Source organism: Macaca nemestrina, chromosome 5, assembly GCF_043159975.1.
Source record: "Macaca nemestrina isolate mMacNem1 chromosome 5, mMacNem.hap1, whole genome shotgun sequence".
NCBI lineage: Eukaryota > Metazoa > Chordata > Mammalia > Primates > Cercopithecidae > Macaca > Macaca nemestrina.
In genome coordinates, this window is record NC_092129.1 from 102,242,939 (window position 1) to 102,265,514 (window position 22,576).

Below are 22,576 nucleotides of genomic sequence, written 5' to 3' on the forward strand. Positions count from 1 at the left end.
GGATTATGTTTATCAGCAGTTATCATATCAGATATAAAACTGAATTTTAAAAATATTTGATTGATTTAAAATAACAATAAGCCAATTGCATGTTGACATGATTAACATGTTTATGACAAATGAGTTTTCTAAAACAAAAACATTTAGTGACAAGAGTGGCATTGTTTTACATTTTTGCACATGTCTTTACTGTCTGCTGGATTCTCATGTTTACGTTTGCATTCAATCTGTTGCAATATGCTATTTGGGTTGAAAAAATTCAAACTTTACAGAGATATATAGTTGAAAAGGAGAGAAGCATTTAAGTAGCCTTTTATAACTGTGGATAGTCTTCTTTGACGTAACATCAAATTTCAACAAGCAGTAGTTTCTGAAAGGTAAGCTTCATTGTGGGATGTGAAATGATAACAATGAACTTTTTGTACTCTGTAACATTAAAATCCACTGGTCTATCTTACAGTTTGAATGAATGGATCTTTACCTATGCATATTTTTTACAAGATTACATATTGGTAAATATCAGTTCAAATATTGATATCAAAAAGTAAATGATATGAAACAAATCACATTTTTAGCCCTGCACAGTGGCTCACACCTGTAATCCCAGCACTTTGGGAGGCCGAGGCAGGCAGATCATTTGAGTTCCAGACCAGCCAGGCCAACATGGCGAAACCCGTCTCTACTAAAAATATAAAATTAGCCGGGTGTGGTGGTGGGCGCCTGTAATCCCAGCTACTGGGGAGGCTGAGGCAGGAGAATTGCTTGAACCTGGGAGACGGAGGTTGCAGTGAGCTGAGATCACTCTCCACTGCACTCCAGCCTGGGTGACAGAGCCAGAGCGAGACTCTGTATCCAAAAAAAAAAAAAAAAAAAAAAAATTCCGCCTGAGCGCGTAATCCCAGCACTTTGGGAGGCCGAGGAGGGCAGATCACGAAGTCAGGAGATCGAGACCGTCCTGGCTAACATGGTGAAACCCTGTCTCTACTAAAAATACAAAAAAATTAGCCAGGCGAGCTGGCGGACGCCTGTATCCCAGCTACTCAGGAGGCTGAGGCAGGAGAATGGCTTGAACCCGGGAGGCAGAGCTTGTGGTGGGCCGAGATCGCGCCACTGCATCCAGCCTGGGTGACAGAGTGAGACTCCGTCTAAAAAAAAAAAAAAAAAAAATCACATTTATGAATACCTATAAATCTCACAAAAATGTCTTCAAGCGTTGTGAAGCTGACGAATTCACAGTGGAGGATCAAAGTTTTCCAAAATTCTCTCTTTTTTTTTTTTTTTTTTTGAGACGGAGTCTCGCTCTGTGGCCCAGGCTGGAGTGCAGTGGCCGGATCTCAGCTCACTGCAAGCTCCGCCTCCCGGGTTCACGCCATTCTCCTGCCTCAGCCTCCCGAGTAGCTGGGACTACAGGCGCCCGCCACCTCGCCTGGCTAGTTTTTTTTTTTTTGTATTTTTTAGTAGAGACGGGGTTTCACAGTGTTAGCCAGTATGGTCTCGATCTCCTGACCTTGTGATCCGCCTGTCTCGGCCTCTCAAAGTTCTGGGATTACAGGCTTGAGCCACCGCGCCCGGCAGTTTTCCAAAATTCTAATCTCTAAAAAGTTGAAACTTTATCATTAGCACAAAACACAAAATCAGCAAAATTAGCAAAAATGTTAGTTCTGGCAGTGAGTCTACTTTGTTAATTTTCCAGAAAATATCTGCCAAAATACACGACTGAATAAACATAGTTTGTATTTTCCTTGTTCATTCAAGTAAAAACGGTGTTCTGTAAATAAAGCAGCTAGCTCAGCTTGCAACTCCAATTGATTTTCCTGAGACAACCATCTTCCTTCAGGATGCAGCAGAAGTGATTTTCACTGAGTTGCTGTAATATTGGAAAGTGTTCCTGCTGTAATGTCTTTTATTTACTTTTCATCCAGCAGGCATTCAGCAATATTTGACATTAAAATTGTAAAAGGTCTCTCAGTTATTGGTTATGCTCTTATGGTTAATGCAATATGACTACTTATTCCTACAAGATGCTTCAGAGAGTTTTCGTTTCTAGTTTAAAAATGTGTAACAAATCATTTTTGGCACTTAAAGAGCTCATCAAGTCTACAATTAAAATATTCAATTTTTCTTTTTCTTTTCTTTTTTTTTTTTTTAGACAGAGTCTTGCTCTGCCGCCCACGCTGGAGTGCAGTGGCACAATCTCGGCTGGCTGCAAGCTGCCTCCCGAGTTCATGCCATTCTCCTGCCTCAGCCTCCCAAGTAGCTGGGACTACGGGTGCCCACCACCATGCCCGGCTAATTTTTTTGTGTTTTTAGTAGAGACAGGGTTTCACCATGTTAGCCAGAATGGTCTCCATCTCCTGACTTCGTGATCCGCCCGCCTCGGCCTCCCAAAGTGCTGGGATTACAGGTGTGAGCCACCGCTCATGGCCTCAATTTTTCTTCTTTAAACTATGAGTCATTGCCCTCAAAATGGACCACAACTTAATTGACACGCTGTATCATCTGAAATTCTTCTTTCTCATAAGACCCACTATGGCAAATTATTAACATCTAAAAAGTGAGGGAAACATAGGTTTCATCATTTGTTTGTTTCATTTAAAGTTTTGCATGATTTCTTTAGAAAGTCAGAATTTTCTGTTACGTCACTTTTCACATTTTTCAGTATCTTTAGGCATAGATGGTACAACTGTGGTGAGAAAGCAAGTCTTCTAATCTCCCCTTTGTAGACCGATAATCTTTCCTTAAATACAAGAAAAATATACTATAATTTTAAAATTCTGTATTAAACTATTATTGGACTCTAAGTTTTAGATACAATTTAAAATATAAAAGTTTTAATAAGATTTAAAAATTATTATAAAATTGCATGCATAATATGATCCCATTTATGCAAAATTATTTGTGTGTATATATAAACATAGAAAATATATGTTAGAATGTTCACTGACATGTTCATGGTGATAATCTCTGTGTGGTGGGAATTTAGCCATTTTTGCTTTTTTCCTTTATACCTTGAGTATTGCCTAAGTTTTCACATGTATTATTTAGAGTATTTAAAAAGACATTTTCTTTGTTTGTTGCAGGGAGGGAAGCCTTTTCCCTATGGTAAGCAGTCATTGTGCAAATACCCTAGGGAATGTTATAACTGCCCTAATGCATGCCGCCTTGTGATGTGATGTGGTCAGGATGAGTGGGACTAGTCAGATGATTTGATAAGTTTGTGTGGAAGTGATTTGGGAGAGAGAATTGTCCATGCTAATCAGAGTCTGCAAATGTGGATGTGAATGCCAAAACATGAATATTCTAATTTAATTTATTAAGAGAACTATAACTGTCATAGCCCACTGGATTATCAACTCATTCTCTTCCAAATCACAGAACTGATTAGAGAAAAGAAATTTTAGAGTTATAGAAACCAGAACTGGAGAGGAACTTAGAGATCGTCTGGCTTACTCCTGTCATATTACAGACGAGAAAACTGGGCCCCAGGAAAAAGTATGTCTTCCAGGTCACATGGAAATTTAAAACTCTGTGTGTGTGTGTGTGCGTGTGTGTGTGTGTGTGTGTGTGTGTGTGTGTGTTTGTGTATGTTGAGGAGCAGCATCATTTGGGAGACCTGGCACCAAGTCCACATTGGAGCCATGAATTTATCAGCCCTGGAGAAACAGTGACCCACCCTTTACTCTCCATGTCTCCCTTATCGACATCTCCAAGATTTTCTGTAAGCCTCTCGTCACAGTTTCCAAGATAGCTGCTTATCCTTATTTCATTACATTTTACTATATAAGTTTCCTGTTTCCTTCAGAGGGACCACTTCATTCTCAAATATGCTATCTAAACCTTAAGGCAGAGGGAACAGCAATGTACGCTGTGTTCATGCGTATTAGTATCAACTGCAGACTAAATCTTATGCGCAGACTACAGGGATCAGTCTCTGTTGAATCCATTGTCTATTCTTTTAGTGTATTTACTGTAAGGATCATTAGATGGAGCAGCAGTAGCCTGGGGACTGTAGGCAATAGATGGGAGAAAATAAAGGTTGACACTCAAAAGTCTATTGAAGGTACATTCATTGCCCCCAAAATTGCTTAAACCTACAAAATGTAAAGCCAGATTGAACTGAATATGGCTGCTTAGCAATCTCAAAATCCTTTTGGAAACAGTTGGGTTACACATTAGGATTCTTCAGAGAAACAGAACTACTAGAGGGGTGGAGAGAAGAGGAGAGAGCGAGAGAGACTGCACACCTGGCTTTTTCACATTCTTGTATTTGCTCCCCAGTCTGTCCTCAGCCCTGACTATCAAAATTCTACTTCCTGACAAAGCAGTTCAAATACCAAATCCATTCAAAATCTACTACAAATTTTGAAATCTAAAATCACATGTTATTCCTCTGTGTTTCCCAGAAGAATAGGTTTCTTAATGATTCTAAAAAACAAAAACGAAAAACATTCTCCCTTATACATAGACCTTTTAAAATGCATTCTTCTGGATGTAAGCATCCTGAGGACCGGGACCGTCCCTACATCTTCACAGCACAGGCACTCACATATTCAATTCATTGCAGAGCTAGAGAAATAGGGAATTAGAACAATTTCTCAAGGTCACCCCACAGGACAAGAATACTTAGAGATAAGGCAAAGTCTTGTTGTAATTATCTGCCCCCCACCTACTCCTGCACTCTGCCGTCTGAGGTCACCTCATCCCCACCTGTACATCCAGGCTGCCCTGATTCTGGCCTTAGCTGAATGAATATAAGGGGTGCAAAATCAACGTATTAGCTCAGCCTGAGTTCAGCTAACTTTGCTCTTGCCTTGGACTTGTAAGTTCAGACCTTGAAGGGCTAGATTTTCTGCCCTTCAGCCCATGCCCTCATAGCCAAGGTGAAACAATTATGAGCTTATGAGAGTTTCAGAAGACTCTTGTGAATGAAGCTGTGGGCTCAGGAGTCAAAAGATCTGGATGTGAGTTCTAAATGCTACTCCCACCAGCTAAGGAACTTAGTTAATTATGCAACTTCCCCTAGCATCTATTTCCCCATCTGCAAAGTAAGAATTATTAATACAATGCAGCTTGTAAGGTTTAGTGAGGAAGACATGAGATGCAGCTTGTGAAAACGCTTTACAACATTGCTACAGATCTCAGTTATTCTTGAGATCAGGTCCCCCATGGACTTCTCACTCCAGCCCTTCTGCCCCAGAAACACTTTAAATGAGGGGCCTGGTCCCAATACACCAGCCTTTCAACTAGGGCCAGATTAAGATCTTTATATAAACTAATGTAAGTGTAAGGAATTATAACACAACATTCTTGTATTTCCTAGGACAATAGCTTTGAAGCTATTTTTGAAATAGAACGTTCTTTCAATAGGATGCTCATGGCCCCAGCTTTGCTGCCCCGAGCACATTGTGGGATCAGCCTAGTGGTGAGCCAGCATGGCCCCACTCTGGCTTTCATGACCCGAGGCCTGGCTTTCTCCTGACTAGATCAGCTGAAGCCCCCATCCCTGACCACCGTGATCTGACTCACTTGTTCTAGAAATGATGAGGTAGGAGAAAAGATCAGCAAATGGCAAGGTTTAGATGGGAAGAGAGTTCTTATAGATAGGAAGAGTTCTTACCTTGACATCAGTCATTTGAGACAGGGCAAGCCAGTCAGGTGAAATGAGAGCAGATGGCTCATACTTGGAGTGACTCTGGTTGAGTGAGGCAGAACTGTTTTCTCTAGGTGAGATCTGAGAGTTTGATATGCATCTTCTGTGCCAGAAGGCATGACCAGCTATTCCAATTCAGAAAAGTTACGCTGTGCTACTTACCCTTCCTTTCCTCTCCTGCCTCCTTTCTCATGACTGGAGCATTTTAGCAGATGAGAACACTGGATCCTCCATGTACCTGGCCTTACTGCCTTTATAGAGCTCCACCAATCCCTTCACTCCTACGGCCTTAACTCCTCTTACCCTTTGATATGGTTTGGCTCTGTGTCTCCACCTAAATTTCACCTTGAATTGTAATAATCCCCATGTGAAAGGCAGGACCAGGTGGAGATAATTGAGTCATGAATCCTGTGCTATTCTTGTGATAGTGAGTTCTCACAAGATACGATGGTTTTATAAGGGGCTTTCCCCTTTGCTCGACACTCATTCTCTCTCCTGCCACCCTGTGAGGATGTGCCTTCTGCCATGGTTGTAAGTTTCCTGAGGCCTCCTCAGCCATGTGGAATTGTGAGTCAATTAAACCTCTTTCCCTTATAAATTACCCAGTCTCAGGTATGCCCTTATAGCAGCATGAGAACAGATTAATACACCCATTTACCAGTCTGAAAGAGCTTTCAGATAACCTTGCCTCAAGGTAAAGCTAACCTTTATAACTTAAGCTTCAGTTCCTCCTCCAGGAATCCTGTTATGATTCCTTACTATGGAGTGAGGGATTCTGTCTCTACCTCTTGTATCACTTTTTGCATATTTGTGATGTAGCATTTATTATGATGCACCATAATTGCTGCAATAAAATAAATAATAAATAATAAATGTGTATTTATTTGCAAGTCTAATTAACTAAGAACTTTTTCATTAATGTAAAAAATTAAATTACACTGAAGGATGGAACTATCACCCCAGAGTAGACTGAGAGGACATCAGAAATTCTAAGACACCAAAGAGATCAAATTGATGGGTGACAATACAGATATATATAAACAAGCTCTTCCAAATACTTCCATATCACTTAGGTGCTTGCCAATGCTGGAGAAAGGGAAATCCATATTATCTGTGGGTTTTGACTACATGTGGGTAAGGGTTCATCAGCTTGGCAAAGTGCCAAATGCTAAAAGTCAGCCCATGGACTATGACTTGGAAATAAATTATGTAGATAGTCATTGCTTTCTTATTTTCTTTTCACTTGCCTGCCATGCTGTGATTTAGCATTTATGAGCTCTGCAGTGAATCACAGTATTTTTAAGAAAATAGAAGATCCTTTTCCTCTTTAAGGTTACACAGAAATTTGTTATGCAATAAAAACAACATTAATGTTCTCTGAAAATATTCCCTTGGAACATACCTTCTAGGGCTCTCCAAAAGCTCCAAAGAAGGGTTTCAAAATGTTTCCTTTAAAGAATAACTTGAGTCTAGCACTTCTCAGAGGAAATGCCAGCCTCAATTTTTCTTGGCTCAATTTCATTTCAAAAATAGTACACTCTGTTCTTCCTCCCTAATCCCAGGAATAAAAGGAGTCACAGCAAAGCAGCTGCATTTCATAGCTAATAAAGGTAACAGCAAAAGTAATGATATTGAAGACAAAAGTACATTAGAGAGAATTGACAAAACCAGAGACTCATTATTTAAAAAATGCTAATAACTAAAACTTTGAAAACACTGATGAATGAGAGGAGAGAGAGAGAGAGAGCAGGTAAATAGTAGAAATAAAAAATGGCTTTAACTGCAGATATAGAAAGAATAGTAAAAATAAGAAAATAATTTGAACAAATTTTTTGCCAGTAAATTAGAAAAGTTAGATAAAAGAAACCATTTTCTAGGTAACATGCTAGCAAAAATGATTCAAAGAAAAAAATCACAGAACAAAATAGACTTAAAAATATTAAAGATAATCTATAAGGAATTTTTAAAACTCTGCCCATGGGTTCGGGGAAGAGTGCTGAAACAATTTTACAAGTGAGATCTACCAACTGTTAATGGAGCAGATTCCTGTCATGTAGGAATTATACCTTAGATTCTTATGCTGGAATGTCATAGATATGTGTTTCTCACCTTCACTGGGCCTCATCTTCCATCTATCAAGGTATAAGTTTATTCATGTATAAGGCTGGCTTATACATTCTTTCCTAGAAATGTGTTCTAGATCTTCTCTAGGACAAGGAAGGACCTTGTACCCTATGGTGGAACACCTAGATCCTAGAAGAGACCAGGTTTGAGGTTTTTTTTCCCTCTGTTAAAAAACTAACAAACAAACAAAAAAGGAGAAACACGAGAAAAAAACCCCAAAACCTGGGTGTTCTAAGATCCGTGTGTTTCCTTAAAGTCTTAGTTTGATTATGTCACAGGTAGTATGAGTGACTCCATTTTGGTTTGGTCGACTCTGTTGGGGCCTTGTGCATGAGTTCAGTCGAAAACAATAGCCTCCCATAATTTTGTTAAAAAATTCCCCCTTTTTGGTCAGGTTCTCACTTAGGTGAGAGTGTGACCAAAACTTAAGGCTTTTGTGTCACTCTTAGTTACCATCATTTTGGGTTTCTGGTCTCAGCATGTCATTCATAGGTTACAGTGCCCTCATGGTCACACATTTCTTTCAGCTCTTGTCATTCCAGTTGGAGAGACTATTTGACATTCTAGAGATGGCTAAATGCAAACATTTAAATCTTTTGAGAGAATACAGCATACCAGGGAGACTACTATTATGAATATTAGGAACATAACACCAAGAGTTATCCAAGATCCCCATAAACCAAACCACCTAAAATTAAATGATAAAAGAATAAGCTAGATAAACATTCTGCCTGCTTAACTAAGCCGTCTCTTCGTTAATCCCCTACAACTGCATCTCTTTAATACCTGGTGTGATGTATTTCTCCATAGGCCCCAAGTGCCAGCAGCTGCACAGATACTTCTCTGTTTAGCCAGTAAGTACTCTAGAGCAATTCTATTATTTAGCATAACTCTCACAAGATAATTTAAAGTCTGCTTTGCAACCATAGCCTTTACAGTAGAATCTGCCATAGAGCTTATCATGAGGGATACATTTCTAATCATTGTCTCTTTTGCTTCAAACAATGGGGGAAAAGGACCAGATAAATAACGCCCTTCTAGAAGAGTGAAGGTCTCCTGGCAATGTTCTCTTTAACCCATGATGTGGGTTAAGAAGAGTGAACCAATGTGTTGTTTCTGACTGATTATGAGGCCACATATGTGTCTTTAAAATTTCTCACCTTCATTGGGCCTCATCTTCCATCTATCAAGGTATAAGCTCATCCATGTATAAAAGCTGGCTTCAAAATCCTTCACAAATAAAGTATACACAATGAGTGCACACAACAGACCCCCTTTTCACTTCTATTGTTCACAGAGGCATAAGCAAGGGAAAAATATTCAAAGATAAGAGTCTCATGATAGTAGAGAAGTCTTGATCCATGATCTTGGGAAAAAGCTGTTCATATCAAGGATGCAATCTTCTTCTGGGGAGAAACTTCCCTGGTTAGCTTTACCTTAAGGGTTCCAATGGATATAGTTCCAAGAATGTGGATGAACCCTTCTCAGTTGTGAAATTATGAGCCCAAGATTCAAGGTCCTGAAGTTTTGCTGCAGTGTGGATGCCAACGGCAGCCTTTCTCTGATGTTCTCGGAAGATTCGATCTTCAGGTTCTAAATTATGAAGGGGTTGATGGTCCTCAGTAAGTGAACCATGAAATGCTTTCTTTACCTGGTGAAAATACATGGTGGTATAATAATCTACTGTTATAATGTCATACCTCTTGCATGGGAAAGCTTTTATACAACCAGAAAACATGCATTGAAAATGACAACTGAATAAAATCCCTCTATAAATGTCTGAATGGCCCATCAAGTTGCCAAATGTACCTAAAGCTTTGTCTTCCAGGGAATATGGGTTTAACAAACCAAACATTGGTCATAAACTATTTTAGCAATTTAGAAATCACCACACCAATATGTATTTAATTTGGATCATTTTATCTTTTCCATGATGAGTCACAACATGCAGAACTTTTAGTAACAAAAGTTTTGAGGACTCGGAAAGGACAAGGCAGCCCTCCTGGTTCTCCATGAGTCCATGCTTAATGTTGGACTTATGTTCTCTTGAATACCAGTTGTTTATCCAATTTAGGTGCATAGCACTGAGAACTAATGGGTTATCATAGGTAACTTGATTTAGACCATGGAGTTCATTCAAATTGTATATCTAAACAATTTCAGTATTGGTTGATTGAGCATGATAATCTGGCAAAGTATTTTCTTGGTATTCAATTAATTTTTGTTCTACTTGGGTTAGTAGTTTTATAAACCAGTCAGTCTTTTCATTAAAGTTCTAGGAATTCTTACCTGTATTCAAGAGTGCTTTTCAGGGTCCTTTCCATCCTTTCATAAACTTCCTAAAAGATATTATAGTCTAGGATTTTGAGTGCTTGCGAAGTTTTCAGAAGCTGCATCAGAATTAAGCAATTAACTGTGGAAATGACTTTAAACAGTCATAAAGACACAATTGACATGGGAATTTGGTTATTTCTGTGATCTACAATAACTGACATAATACCTGATATGGTTTGGCTCTGTGTCCCCACCATAATCTCATCTTGAATTGTACTCCGATAATTCCCTTGTGTTGTGGGAGGGTACCAGTGGGAGATAATTGAGTCATGGGGGTGGTTTCCCCTATACTATTGCCATGGTAGTGAATACGTCTCACAAGATCTGATGGTTTTATCTGGGGTTTCTGCTTTTGCATCTTCCTCATTCTCTGTTTGCCTGCTGCCATCCATGTAAGACAGGACTTGCTCCTTCTTGCCTTCCACTATGATTGTGAGGCGTCCCCAAGCCATGTGGAGCTGTAAGTCCAGTGAAACCTCTTTCTTTTGTAAATTGCTCAGTCTCAGGTATGTCTTTATCAGCAGCATGAAAATGGACTAATACAATAACTGTAATTATGATTGATAGTATATATTTAGTCACATTAGAATTTTAGGAATCCCATACAATTTTGGAACATATATTAACATTCACTAAAATATAACCTGAAGAAAATTAAGCATTACTTTTTATTTTGACAATACTTCCCACGTAACTTAACATGTCAAATAATCCTGTTTAGCTCTCTTTTGGACGCTTCAGGGACCCTCTATAGCATCCCAAAGTTAGAGGTTAGAAAAGACAATTTTGAAGCTGAAATTTGATTTTGGGAAACCTGTCAAATATGTTAAAGATTTCAAACACTTGATATTATAAAATAGAATTCCAGGTCACCATAAGTCATCTATTTTGCCAAAATAATGACTCAAAAATTTGAAAAAGGCAATAACCTTTATTTATTGATAGAGGAACATTGCTTTCCAATCTGTCTCTTGTCTTTCCCTTCTTTTTCCTGTAGTTTATTTAAAAGGTAGGCAAAAATCTTTCATTATCCTTTAATATTAGATGAAAATCTTGTTCAAGAGAGAAAGCCAAATTTCACCCTTCCATTAGTGTACTATTAATGTCAACCCCAATCTTCAATAAAACTTTACAGACAAATCTATCCAATCTTAATCAGTTTTTGTTTTTTTTTTTTTTTTTTTACAACAGCTACAAAGAAAATTAAATACCTAGGAACTAATTTAACCAAACAAGTGAAATATTTCCACAATAAAAATTATAAAACACAGGTGAAAGAAATTGAAGAGGACACACACAAAAATGGAGAGATTCCACATTAATAGATTGAAAGAACCAATTATATTTAAGTGTCCATACTACCCAAACCAATCTAGAGATTCAATGCAATCCTTATCAAAATATCAATGACATTCCTCACAAAAGAAAATAAACAATGTGGTGTTTGGTTTTCTGTTCTTGCAATAGTTTGCTGAGAATGATGGTTTCCAGCTGCATCCATGTCCCTACAAAGGACACAAACTCAACCTTTTTTATGGCTGCATAGTATTCCATGGTGTATATGTGCCACATTTTCTTAATCCAGTCTGTCACTGATGGACATTTGGGTTGGTTCCAAGTCTTTGCTATTGTGAATAGTGCTGCAATAAACATACGTGTGCATGTGTCTTTATAGCAGCATGATTTATAATCCTTTGGGTATATACCCAGTAATGGGATGGCTGGGTCATATGGTACTTCTAGTTCTAGATCCTTGAGGAATCGCCATACTGTTTTCCATAATGGTTGAACTAGCTTACAATCCCACCAACAGTGTAAAAGTGTTCCTATTTCTCCACATCCTGACTTTTGTTTCCTGACTTTTTAATGATTGCCATTCTAACTGGTGTGAGATGGTATCTCATTGTGGTTTTGATTTGCATTTCTCTGATGGCCAGTGATGATGAGCATTTTTTCATGTGTCCGCTGGCTGTATGAATGTCTTCTTTTGAGAAATGTCTGTTCATATCCCTTGCCCACTTTTTGATGGGATTGTTTGTTTTTTTCTTGTAAATTTGTTTGAGTTCTTTGTAGGTTCTGGATATTAGCCCTTTGTCAGATGAGTAGATTGCAAAAATTTTCTCCCATTCTGTAGGGAGTTATACTTGATGTAAATGACGAGTTGATGGGTGCTGACGAGTTGATGGGTGCAGCACACCAACATGGCACAAGTATACATATGTAACAAACCTGCATGTTATGCACGTGTACCCTAGAACTTAAAGTATAATAATAATAATACAAATAAAAAATAAAAATAAAAAAATAAAAAAATAAAAAAAAGAAAATTTGCGAACAAAATAATCTCTGTATGGGATATGCATTCTGCATTCATCAATATGATGATTCAGCATATTTTCAAAGAGACAAACAGAAAGTGATATTAGTATTGCTAGCTGTTATTTTTTACTTTTTAATGTAAACATAGTTTTTAAATTTTAAGAAATAAAATGTAATACAAAACTACAAAAAAAAGAAAATATGATGATGATGATGATGAAATTGTATTAATAAATATAGGACAGAAAAAAAAAAAGAAGAAAATAAACAATCTGAACATTTTTAAGGAACCACAAAAGATCCAGGATAGTCAAAGCTATTCTGAGCAAAAAGAACAAAACTATAGGAATCACATTACTGCTTCAAATCATACTACAGAGCTATATTAACCAAAACAGCATGGTACTGGTATAAAAACAGACACATAAACCAATGAAACAGAATAGATAATGCTAAAACAAATCCATACATCTTCAGTGAACTCATTTTTGACAAAGGCTCCAAAAACATACATTGGGGACAGGACAGTCTCAATAAATGGTGCTGGGGAAACTAGATATCCATATGTGGAAGAATGAAAGTAAACACTTATCTCTTGCCATGTACAAAAATAAAATGGATTAAAGATTTAAATATAAAACCTTATACAAAGAAATTCCTACAAGAAAACACTGGGGAAAAACTCCAGGACATTGATCTGGGGAAAAATTTTCTTAAGTAATGCCCACAAGCACAGACAACAAAAGCAAAAATGGATAAATGGAATCACGTCAACTTAAAAAGCTTCTGCAGAGTGACGGAAACAATAGAGACAACCCACACAATGGGAGAAAATATTCACAAATTGCCCATTTGACAAGGGAGTAAAAACCAGAATATATAACAAGCACAAACAACTAAATAGAAAAAGAATCTAATAATAGGCAAAATACTAGAATAGACGTTTTTCAAAAGACAACATGCTAATAGCAAACAGTTATATGAAATGGTGCTCAACATCATTGGTCATCAGAGAAATGCAAATCAAAGCTGCAGTGAGATATCATCTCACCTCAGTTAAAATGGCTTTTATCCAAAAGATAGATGATAACGAATGCTGTTGAAGACATGGAGAAAAGGGAACCCTTGAACATTGGGAATGTAAATTACTACATTGGTAATTGGTGGGAATGTAAATTACTACAACCACTAGAAAATAGTTTAAAGGTTCCTCACACAACTAAAAATAGAGCTACCATATGATCCAACAATCCCACTGTTGGGTAATACCCCCCAAAAATGAAATCAGGATATTAAACAGATATCTGCACTCCCATGTTTATTAAAGCACTATTTTCAACAGCTAAGATTTGGAACCAACTTAAGTGTCCATCAGCAGACAAATGGACAAAGAAAATGTGGTACATGTACATGATGGAGTATATTCAGCCATAAGAAAAGAAGACCCTGTCATTTGCAACAACATAGGTGGAACTGGAGGTTATTACGTTAAGTGAAATAAGCTAGACACAGAAAGACCAACTTTGCACATTCTCACTTATTTGTGAGAGCTAAAAATTAAAACAATTGACTCCTGCAGATAGAGAGAAGGATGGTTACCACAGGTTGGGAAGGGTAGTGAGAAGATTGGAAGGAAGTGAGGATGGTTGATGGATACAAAAAAGTAGAAAAAAATGAATAAGACCTAGTGTTTTATAGCACAACAGGGTTACTACAGTCAATAATAATTGTACATTTAAAAATAAGAGTGTAATGAAATTGTTTGTAACACAAAGGATAAATGCTGGAAGTGACAGGTATTCCATTTACCCTAAGGGGATGATTACATATTGTATGCCTGTACCAAAATATTCCATATATCCCATAAATATGTATACCTACTATGTACCCATAAAAATTAAAAATTAGAAAAAGAAAAGCACTATAGAAACATGAGCCATTATTATTGGCCAAGAGAACAAAAAATAGAATATTTAGGTGTGACCACACCTCCAAGAATGTTGCTCTACATCTCACAGAACACCTCTTGCGCAAATGTAAGGCCTTCCTCTGCAGCCCAAGCTTGTATGTTGGGGCTTGAGGGAACTGGTAGTTATCTGAGAGAGTCATTCTGGCACAATAGGACAGAACTCCAGGGTTTCATTACTGAGTGCACAGGTGGCACTTTCTCGTAGTACTTTTGAATCTGTACTCTTCCTGAAACTACCTTGAGTGCAGGAAACCCTGTCTTTGGTTTCCTTTGCCATTTCCTAACTAGTTGAGGGAGAGCGTACTTTCTTCTAATGGTTTATTGTGCAGAATTTCCACCTCAGTTTAGAATAATAAATTCAATATTTTAAAATATGACAAGTATGTATATTTAAAAATACCACAAAATATATGAAATGTAACAAAACCTAGATGTTGTGTAATGATTTTCTGTGATTTTTTTCCTCAAGTAGGTGGCTATTCTGAGAATTGCCTGTGACAATTCTTGTATAAATAAAATAACTTGCTCAGAATGTGGAAACCCTCAGCATAACAAACACTTGGATGTATTTTACTAAAAATTTCAGGCTTTTCCTTTACACATGTTTAAAGAGCAACTGCAGAGCACAAATAACTGCTTTTCTCAGCATGTTTTAAATGAGGAAATAGAATTGTAATGCAGCATTCTCTCTCTCTGTCTCCCCCTCCCTCTCTCTCTCTCTCTCCCTCTCTCCAATTTCATCTCCGTCTGCTTTTCTTTTTTATTTTAAGGACATCTACACAGGCTGACTGTGTAGATGTAGACACTACAATAAAAACAGTCCCCTTGCTGATCCAATCACCATGGCTTAAGAGGGCTAATCAGAAAATTCTGTGTCAGAACATAAACTCTGAATTTGAAAAAGAAAGTTGCCAACACATTTTTAGCTTTACTTCCAAGTTCCCAGTTGATATAAAGATGGGAAAGAAAAATAACTTGGGACCCCAATTCATTATGCCAAAAGGAACAAATGAAGCTGAAAGCTGAGTCATGCAAGAAGCTGCCTTTCCTTTTGTTCCTAAGCAGATAGCTAGAGAGAAAAAGTTAAATATCTCCAGAGGTTGCTTATCTTACATAAAGTGCCAATTTATTGAGCAAGAGATGAATACATAATTGACTATTCCTGTACCTGCCCCTTTTCTCTTACAACTTGGGGATTCTATGCCCTACCTCTCTCCCCTCCAGCCTACATTTTCCCTTTAAATATTGAAGCCCTCAAATTTATCTTTGGAGAAAGACTCAGACCACAGACTGTTCCTGTGGGTCCATGTTATTTTCTTCCAGGCATGTCTTTAACCTTGGCAAAATAAACTTCTGAATTGATTGAGACCTGTCAGGATATTCTTTGGTTTATAAACTGGTGGCCAGTGGAAGAGACGAGGTGGCTTGATTGTTGACAAATCTATCCTTGCTTAGTACCAGCTTGGTCTATCTTTATTGCTCAAACCATAATACAATTTGCTGAGATCTGGGAGATCCCTTCAGAGAATCATTCCTCTCCCCAAATTTGGCTGAGGTCTAAGGTTCATTTTGCTTTATAATTCCTTTCCTGGAGTTTTACTCACTTCCAACAAGGAAGGTTAGTTTTCCTGTTTCCATGATGATGGAGGGCCAGCAACTCCTTTCTGGAGTTTCTGCTCCATTCCAACAGTAGAACGAGTTTTTTCCTGCCTCATAGATGGTGGAGAGCCGTGTTCAACCTGCGCTTATTCCTAGGTAAGTAGCTCAATTGGATTTTTGTCTTGAAAATTCTCTTTAGTGACTGAAAGTTAAGATTAACAAGTAACTGGTCTTAATTTCTCCTTACCATTAAAAGTCCTCAGTAATCATATTTGTTTTATTATTTTGGTCTTCTTCCATCAGATTTGATTAACTCTACCTGACTTGGTCACATTTAATGAGAATTCCAATTATTTGGGGAATTCCAAAAAATTATGGGGAACAAGGCCTCTGGATTCACTAAAATTCCATGCAGCTGCAAAAAAGAAAAAAGAGGCACGCGGTTTCTCTGTTAACTTCCTTTCTTTAAAAATTGTCCTCTCATTTACTTATCTTCTACTCTATTTGTTGTTATAAATAAAGTTTTGGTGCCACAAAAGAAATAGCACTCGAATATAACATTTTCTTTTTAATTCTCAGCAAGACAAGGTACTCCTATAGAAGAGTGTGCCCTTACAGATGGAGCAATGGTGAGGCACAGTTGGACAAGGGAGAGGAAGGGGTTCTTATCCCTGATGCACGTAGCCCCTGCTGCTGTGTCGTTCCCCTATTGGCTAGGGTTAGACTGCACAGGATAAACTAATTCCAATTGGCTAATTTAAAGAGCGTGACGGGGCGGGGGGCGGCGGGGGGGGGGGTTGAGTGGTTTGGCGGGAAAAGTGGTTCTGCAGGGTGGAGAATGAGTCAGGGTGGAACAGGTAGCTGGTAATCAGAATGAGTCAGGGTGGAGCAGGTAAAGTAATGAGTCAGGATGGAGCAGGTGATTGAAATGAGTCAGGGTAGAGCAGGTAATCGAAAAAGATTGCTTTAGGAGGAAGTTAAGTTTAAAAGTTGAAGGCAAATAATTGAACATACTGACATATTGATTATTTGAAAAGAAATTTAGAACTCATATCTAACATCTCCTCCTTTTGCCATCTTCAGTACCAAGTGAAAAAAAAAAAAAGAGAAGACTTCTAATGACTCAGACCCCTTAAAGAACTCAGAATTAAGGTACCAATCACCCCTTTTTGAGCTGTTTGCTTTCACTGTGGAGTTTCAAGAGTCATGTGCTGATTCTTCTCAGGTCTAAAGCTCTTCTTTCTTGTATTGCATAACCTGGTTTCTTTGTCTTTTGGGAGTACCAGAGATTGCCTTGTACTGTGCGAGTATTTGCCTTTGGTGTGTATAATGCCGCATGAGAGCTACAATGTTAGGGGTGGCTGAGGGCAGTTTACAGGAAATGGTCATTACTACAGGGGACGACTACTCTTTCTGTTTTTAATGTTTAGATAAGAAAATCCTGTATACTTTCTTCACCCCATTTCTTAAAGGCCTCCACCCTAAAGCCAGTAATCTAATTAAGCAGCTAAGTTGGAAATACCACCTATCAAACCAAATCACTTTAATAAAATTCTTTGTAATGGAAATTTATATCTTTAAAGGAAATTTCCATTTTGTAAGGGCATCTCTGTCTCTGCACCTAAGCCATTAGGAACTTTAACTAGGGGTAAGACAATAGCTTAAAGTTTACATAACGAAACTGGTCTTTGTTTAGATCTAATTCTGTGCCTTTGAGATGTACATTTTCTACCTTGTTTCACCTAATTCACATCTTTGGAGATGTAAATTTAGAGTTACCTAGTTAACAATTATTTAGGACATGGAACAGATAATGAAGAGGTTAATAGTCTAAAGTAGGGAAGAGAAAATTTTTGAATACAGGCAAATGAAAAATTTTAAATCTATAAGATCTGCCTCTGAGTCTGTTATGTCTATATGTTCATATGTGTCATGTGAAAATAATATTTCAGTACCAATTATATGAAAGACATTTAATTAGTTGGTTTAAAGAAAAGTAAACATTTGTTGTACTAATAGAAGCTAGCTCAGAGGCTTTTCAGTTCACATGACTTTAGTAATCTTTGGTAAGATTAATTTGGTTAATTTAGTCTCAAAATTTTCTCCAGCAATTTAAAATCTTAAGGTCATGTTATGTCAAATTAAGTATTCCTATGTTTTCTCTGGGAATTAGGGTTACTGAGAGTTAGAATAGCAGGAGAATAAGATGTGGTTTTGGTGAAGTTTGTAAAAAAACAATGAGGATGTGATTTTTGCTTAAGAAACGGTACTTTTTTTTTTTTCCAGTTTAAAGGACCTTTCTACTGGTGTTGAGACAAAAACCACTATTTGCATCCAGCCATTTTGTGGTAAACTGGTAAGTCTGTATTAATATCTCATGGGTAGAGTTCTGAAGTAAAAGCTATAGGATGTTTATTTGTATGAGTATGTATATGTGCTTAGATGTGTTTATCTGTACATATGTGTATGTGTGCTTAGGTGAGTTAAGGTGTACATACATGTGTTTTGTTACATGTTGTGGCCACAAGGTAGTAAATTGGATTAGAAATAAAGGACTACTCAGGAATTAAGTGAATGAGCCAAAATGCTTTGCAAGTTCACGTGACATAAGTAAATTGTTAATAAAGAAGCTGGCTTTAAAGTTATTGGTAAAATCAAATTAGAAATGTCTTCAGAATTGTCAGCCTACATTATTGTTTAGATTTATTGGCTAGGAAGTGTTCTATTTATCTCTGCTAAATATTATGAGATGTCAAGATTTGGCATGAGTTATAAAGCTGTAAATGCAGCCCAAAAGAGAATTTTATCTTGTGTAATTTTATGATAAATAAGAAATTTAATATTACTGTGAGAGAAGAGAGAAAGAAATCAACTAGGCAGATAGTTAGGACAAGAGTCCTCAGTAGAGTTCCCTTCTAACAAAAAGCAGCTTCTCTTCTAACAAAAAGCAGCCCAATAAGTCATTTCTCTTTTAGCAAAGAGCAGCCTGAAAGATCAGGCTGCAAATACAGATAAGGCAGGCAAGTTCTAACACAGAATGGGACCTTGTGTGTGATCTGCAAGTTTTGCTGATACATATTGAGCCCCAGTAGAGCACATTCCTCTCCCTTCTTTGAAATACTCTAGACAAGGCGGCTTGCACAGGGGGAGTGCCTAAAGCAGCACTGATAAGAAGAGCAACCCTGGACCAGGCACATCCACCATGGAGGGTTATGACCCTCTCTCTTTTTTTTTTTTTTCCAAACATACACAGTAGGAAGAGATAAACGACATGGAGTAACTCAGGCTAAGGAGCCCACATGTGCACTAGAAAGGTTGGGGTGAAGACTGTCAGAAATTTGTGCCTTATGCAAATGATACACCTACTCCTGTTTTTTTTTTTGTTTGTGCACTATATAAATGAAACACACCTCCCCACCAGTTTGTCTATAAAAACTTTTGCATTTCACTGTAAAATGGCAACCCATTTTTCTAGGACCCCTCTTGGTACCAGAGAGCTTTCTTCCTTTTGCTTATTAAAATTCTGCTCTAACTTCACCTTTGGAGTGTCCGGGTCTTTGATTTCCTCAGACATGAGACCAAGAACTTTGGGTGACACCCCAGACAACAAGGCTGGTTTCAATTGGTTTAACTAAAACAGTTAAATCTTGAATTATTGGCAACTCCTGCACCACCCATTTATTTAACCTTAAGGTTCTTACTTAGGTAAACACCTGAAATCCATAGGCTACAAAAATGGATAAGGGAAATAACTTTAAATGATGATTATCATAGTGTTCATAACGAACCCAGGTAAACTATTAAGAAATTAATTGATTAGGTAAGTATAATGGAATAAATGCTTACAAAAAACATAGTTTAGAATTTGAAGTTAAATTAACAATAAATATTAATTAAATGGGTCATTTCCAATATTTTTTAAAAATTATAGGGAAACATTTTTCTAAAAAATAACGTGTTCTTATTAAAAAATAATTTTTGTCTACTTCAAAGGTTATTTAAAAATTATTTATAAAACAACGTAAAAGAAATCATTAAGAGAGATGTCAAGAAAGTTGTAAATATAAAGAGGTATTTTTGGTAAGGAATATTAAAAGGAATATAATTTTACATGAGAAACAATTTTGTATTATAAATTTTTTGCCCTAAAATAAAATGCCTGGTTATTTAAGAAAAAAAAAATGCTTAGGATAATATAGGAAGTCCAAGCATGTCATAAATGGTTTGTGTAAATTGTAATAGGGTTTGTAAAAACAGAATTTATGAAAAAAACCTATGTGATCAAGTTGGCTATAATTAAAAGGAAATTGATTTACTCTTAATAAAAGATATTAAAAAGTACTGATTTATTTTTAATAAAATTACAAGAGATTTTAATTTTTTAAACCCAAAAGTTAAACTTTTATTGCATCTCCCGGTGTTTAGCTTTGTTTACCCTTTGAGAAGGCCTGAGATAATAACTTTCTTCTTCAACTCTTTCATCAGCTCCTGTAACCTTTTTTCCTTAGGTTCTAACTGATGTTGTGGCCTGATGCTAAAAACATTTTATCTTAAAGTTCTAAAGGAAATGTTTTCTTCCAACATAACATTCTGGGCTCTTGACTTTATGAAATCAAAAACTTTCACTTATGACCCAGGATACACTCTTCCTATGTCTAACTAATTCAAGTACCATCTTCATTCATTTTGACTTGCAGATTATCCAAATGGACTCCCCATAATGAAAAGCAATCACACTGCAGAAGTTCTTTTTTTTTTTTTTTTTTTTCCTTTTGGTAACCAACCTAACAGATTTTATGTTTTATTGAAATAATTCCTATGTCATTGTTAGTAAATTTTTTATTTGCCTAGAAAATTGAGATTAAAAAATAAGTTTATTACATCCATATAACTTTCTGTATTGCTTTTAAAGTCCTCATGCTGTTAAGTTATAGGGCTTTCACTCCCAGATCTAAAAAGGACACCAAGTTCTGCTAAATCTTAAACAGTGACAGCTATTAAATTATCATCTTCAGACTTGAGAGAAGATGGCAATCAAATAAAGTACATTTGTGATATACAGTGCCATAAATGAAAACTATTCAACCCCTCTAGGCCCAGGGACTATCACAGAAGTGGTGGGTGTGTGAGATTGTAAGGGCCAATTTTGAGAGATAACATTAGTTCAGAGTTTCTCTATGAATTAAACATTAATATCAAAGGCACACTGATGAAAGATCAGCATCTGGGCACCTGTGTCAGATTAACAGGGTTTTCTTGGAGCATTAACTGACAACTGACTTTTTAATAAAAAACAAAGGTTATAAAAATGTTTATAGAAATTATATATTATGGTCAAGATGATTAAAGCTTCATAGATTTTTTTATAAGATTTGACAGACAGATTTAATTGGCCTCATGCTGTCTTTCTTATGGCTTATAATTTGGGAAAGTAAGTCTCCTCTCTCTAAAAGTTTTTGCTTCTTTTTTTTTTCCAAATCTTTCAATTATCACTTTGGCTAAATGAATGACTTATTTTACAATGACCTGTGATCCTATTTTGTGATATCAAGTGTTTTAAACTTTTGTTTTTTGAAAAACATTCCAAAATCAAATTCTAAATTCAATCTTTTTGACCTTATTACTTTTTTGATATTAGGTCCCCTGAAGTCCAAAAGAGACATATTTGGCTTACTTGGTATAATAAAATCATACAGGAAGTATTGCCAGATATGAAATGGTGTATTTAAGGAGTATTCTTAAATATAGGTTTCTGATAAATTTAGAAATTGTGCCATTGGGCCAGGAATGGTGGGTCATGCCTGTAATCCCAGCACTTTGGGAGGCCAAGGCGGGTGGATCACCTGAGGTTAGGAGTTCAAGACCAGCCTGGCCAACATGGTGAAATCTTGTCTCTACTAAATATACAAAAAATTAGCCATGCATGGTGGTGGGCCCCTGTAATCCCAGCTACTAAGGAGGCTGAGGCAGGAGAATCACTTGAACCCAGGAGGTGGAGGTTGCAGTGAGCTGAGATCATGCCATTGCACTCCCATCTGGGCAACAAGTGAAATTCTGTCTTAAAAAAAAAAAAAGATAAAAAAAGAAATTGTGCCATTGGAATAGAGTGAAAAACTTCCAGAACTTTTATGGAGAGCTGAATGTATTCAAGAAGTTTACTGATCCAATATCAAGCAGAACAGAACTGAATAGATACTGAAATACTATTTTATAACTTGTTTAAAACATTTGCTGATTCTTTTTGTTTTGTCAGAGTCAAGAAAACTTTCTCTTCTTTTAAGCTATTTATAGCTTTCAAAAATTGAGTAAAGTATACTCTAATAAGCAAGATTTAAAACATAATTTCTTTCTACCTAATTCCTCAAACATTTGGAAACTATTTGTGAGTATTCTTAACTTATGGCAATATAGTTATTTGCATAAGTTCAATAAGAATTTATTTCATAACCAGACACAATGGGACACATGGTTATTTTATGGAGATTTTGACTGGAATGACATAGTTTCAGATGGCCTTGAGAAAATGAGGCTGACTTATGGAACTGATAAAAGCCCCTTGGAAAAGCTGGCCTCATATCTTG

The 22,576-nt window shown here is 36.9% G+C and overlaps 1 protein-coding gene across 9 annotated transcripts in view; it reads right to left on the minus strand.

Annotated features, from left to right (window-relative positions):
• Positions 1–7,645: 7,645 nt before the first annotated feature.
• Positions 7,646–22,576, minus strand: part of LOC105495949 (cytochrome b5 reductase 4) — a 129,986-nt gene continuing 115,055 nt past the window's right edge. The window contains exons 15-16 of one of the 9 annotated variants that reach the window (XR_011623586.1): positions 10,064–10,164; positions 7,646–9,425 (exon numbers count right to left, since the gene is read on the minus strand). Coding sequence is in view for 5 of the 9 variants with exons in the window: in XM_011765877.3 (XP_011764179.2) it covers positions 10,124–10,164 (41 nt within the window). In the remaining 4 variants the exon portion in view is untranslated. The other 8 variants (XR_011623585.1, XR_011623584.1, XR_011623583.1 and 5 more) reach the window with 8 other exon arrangements.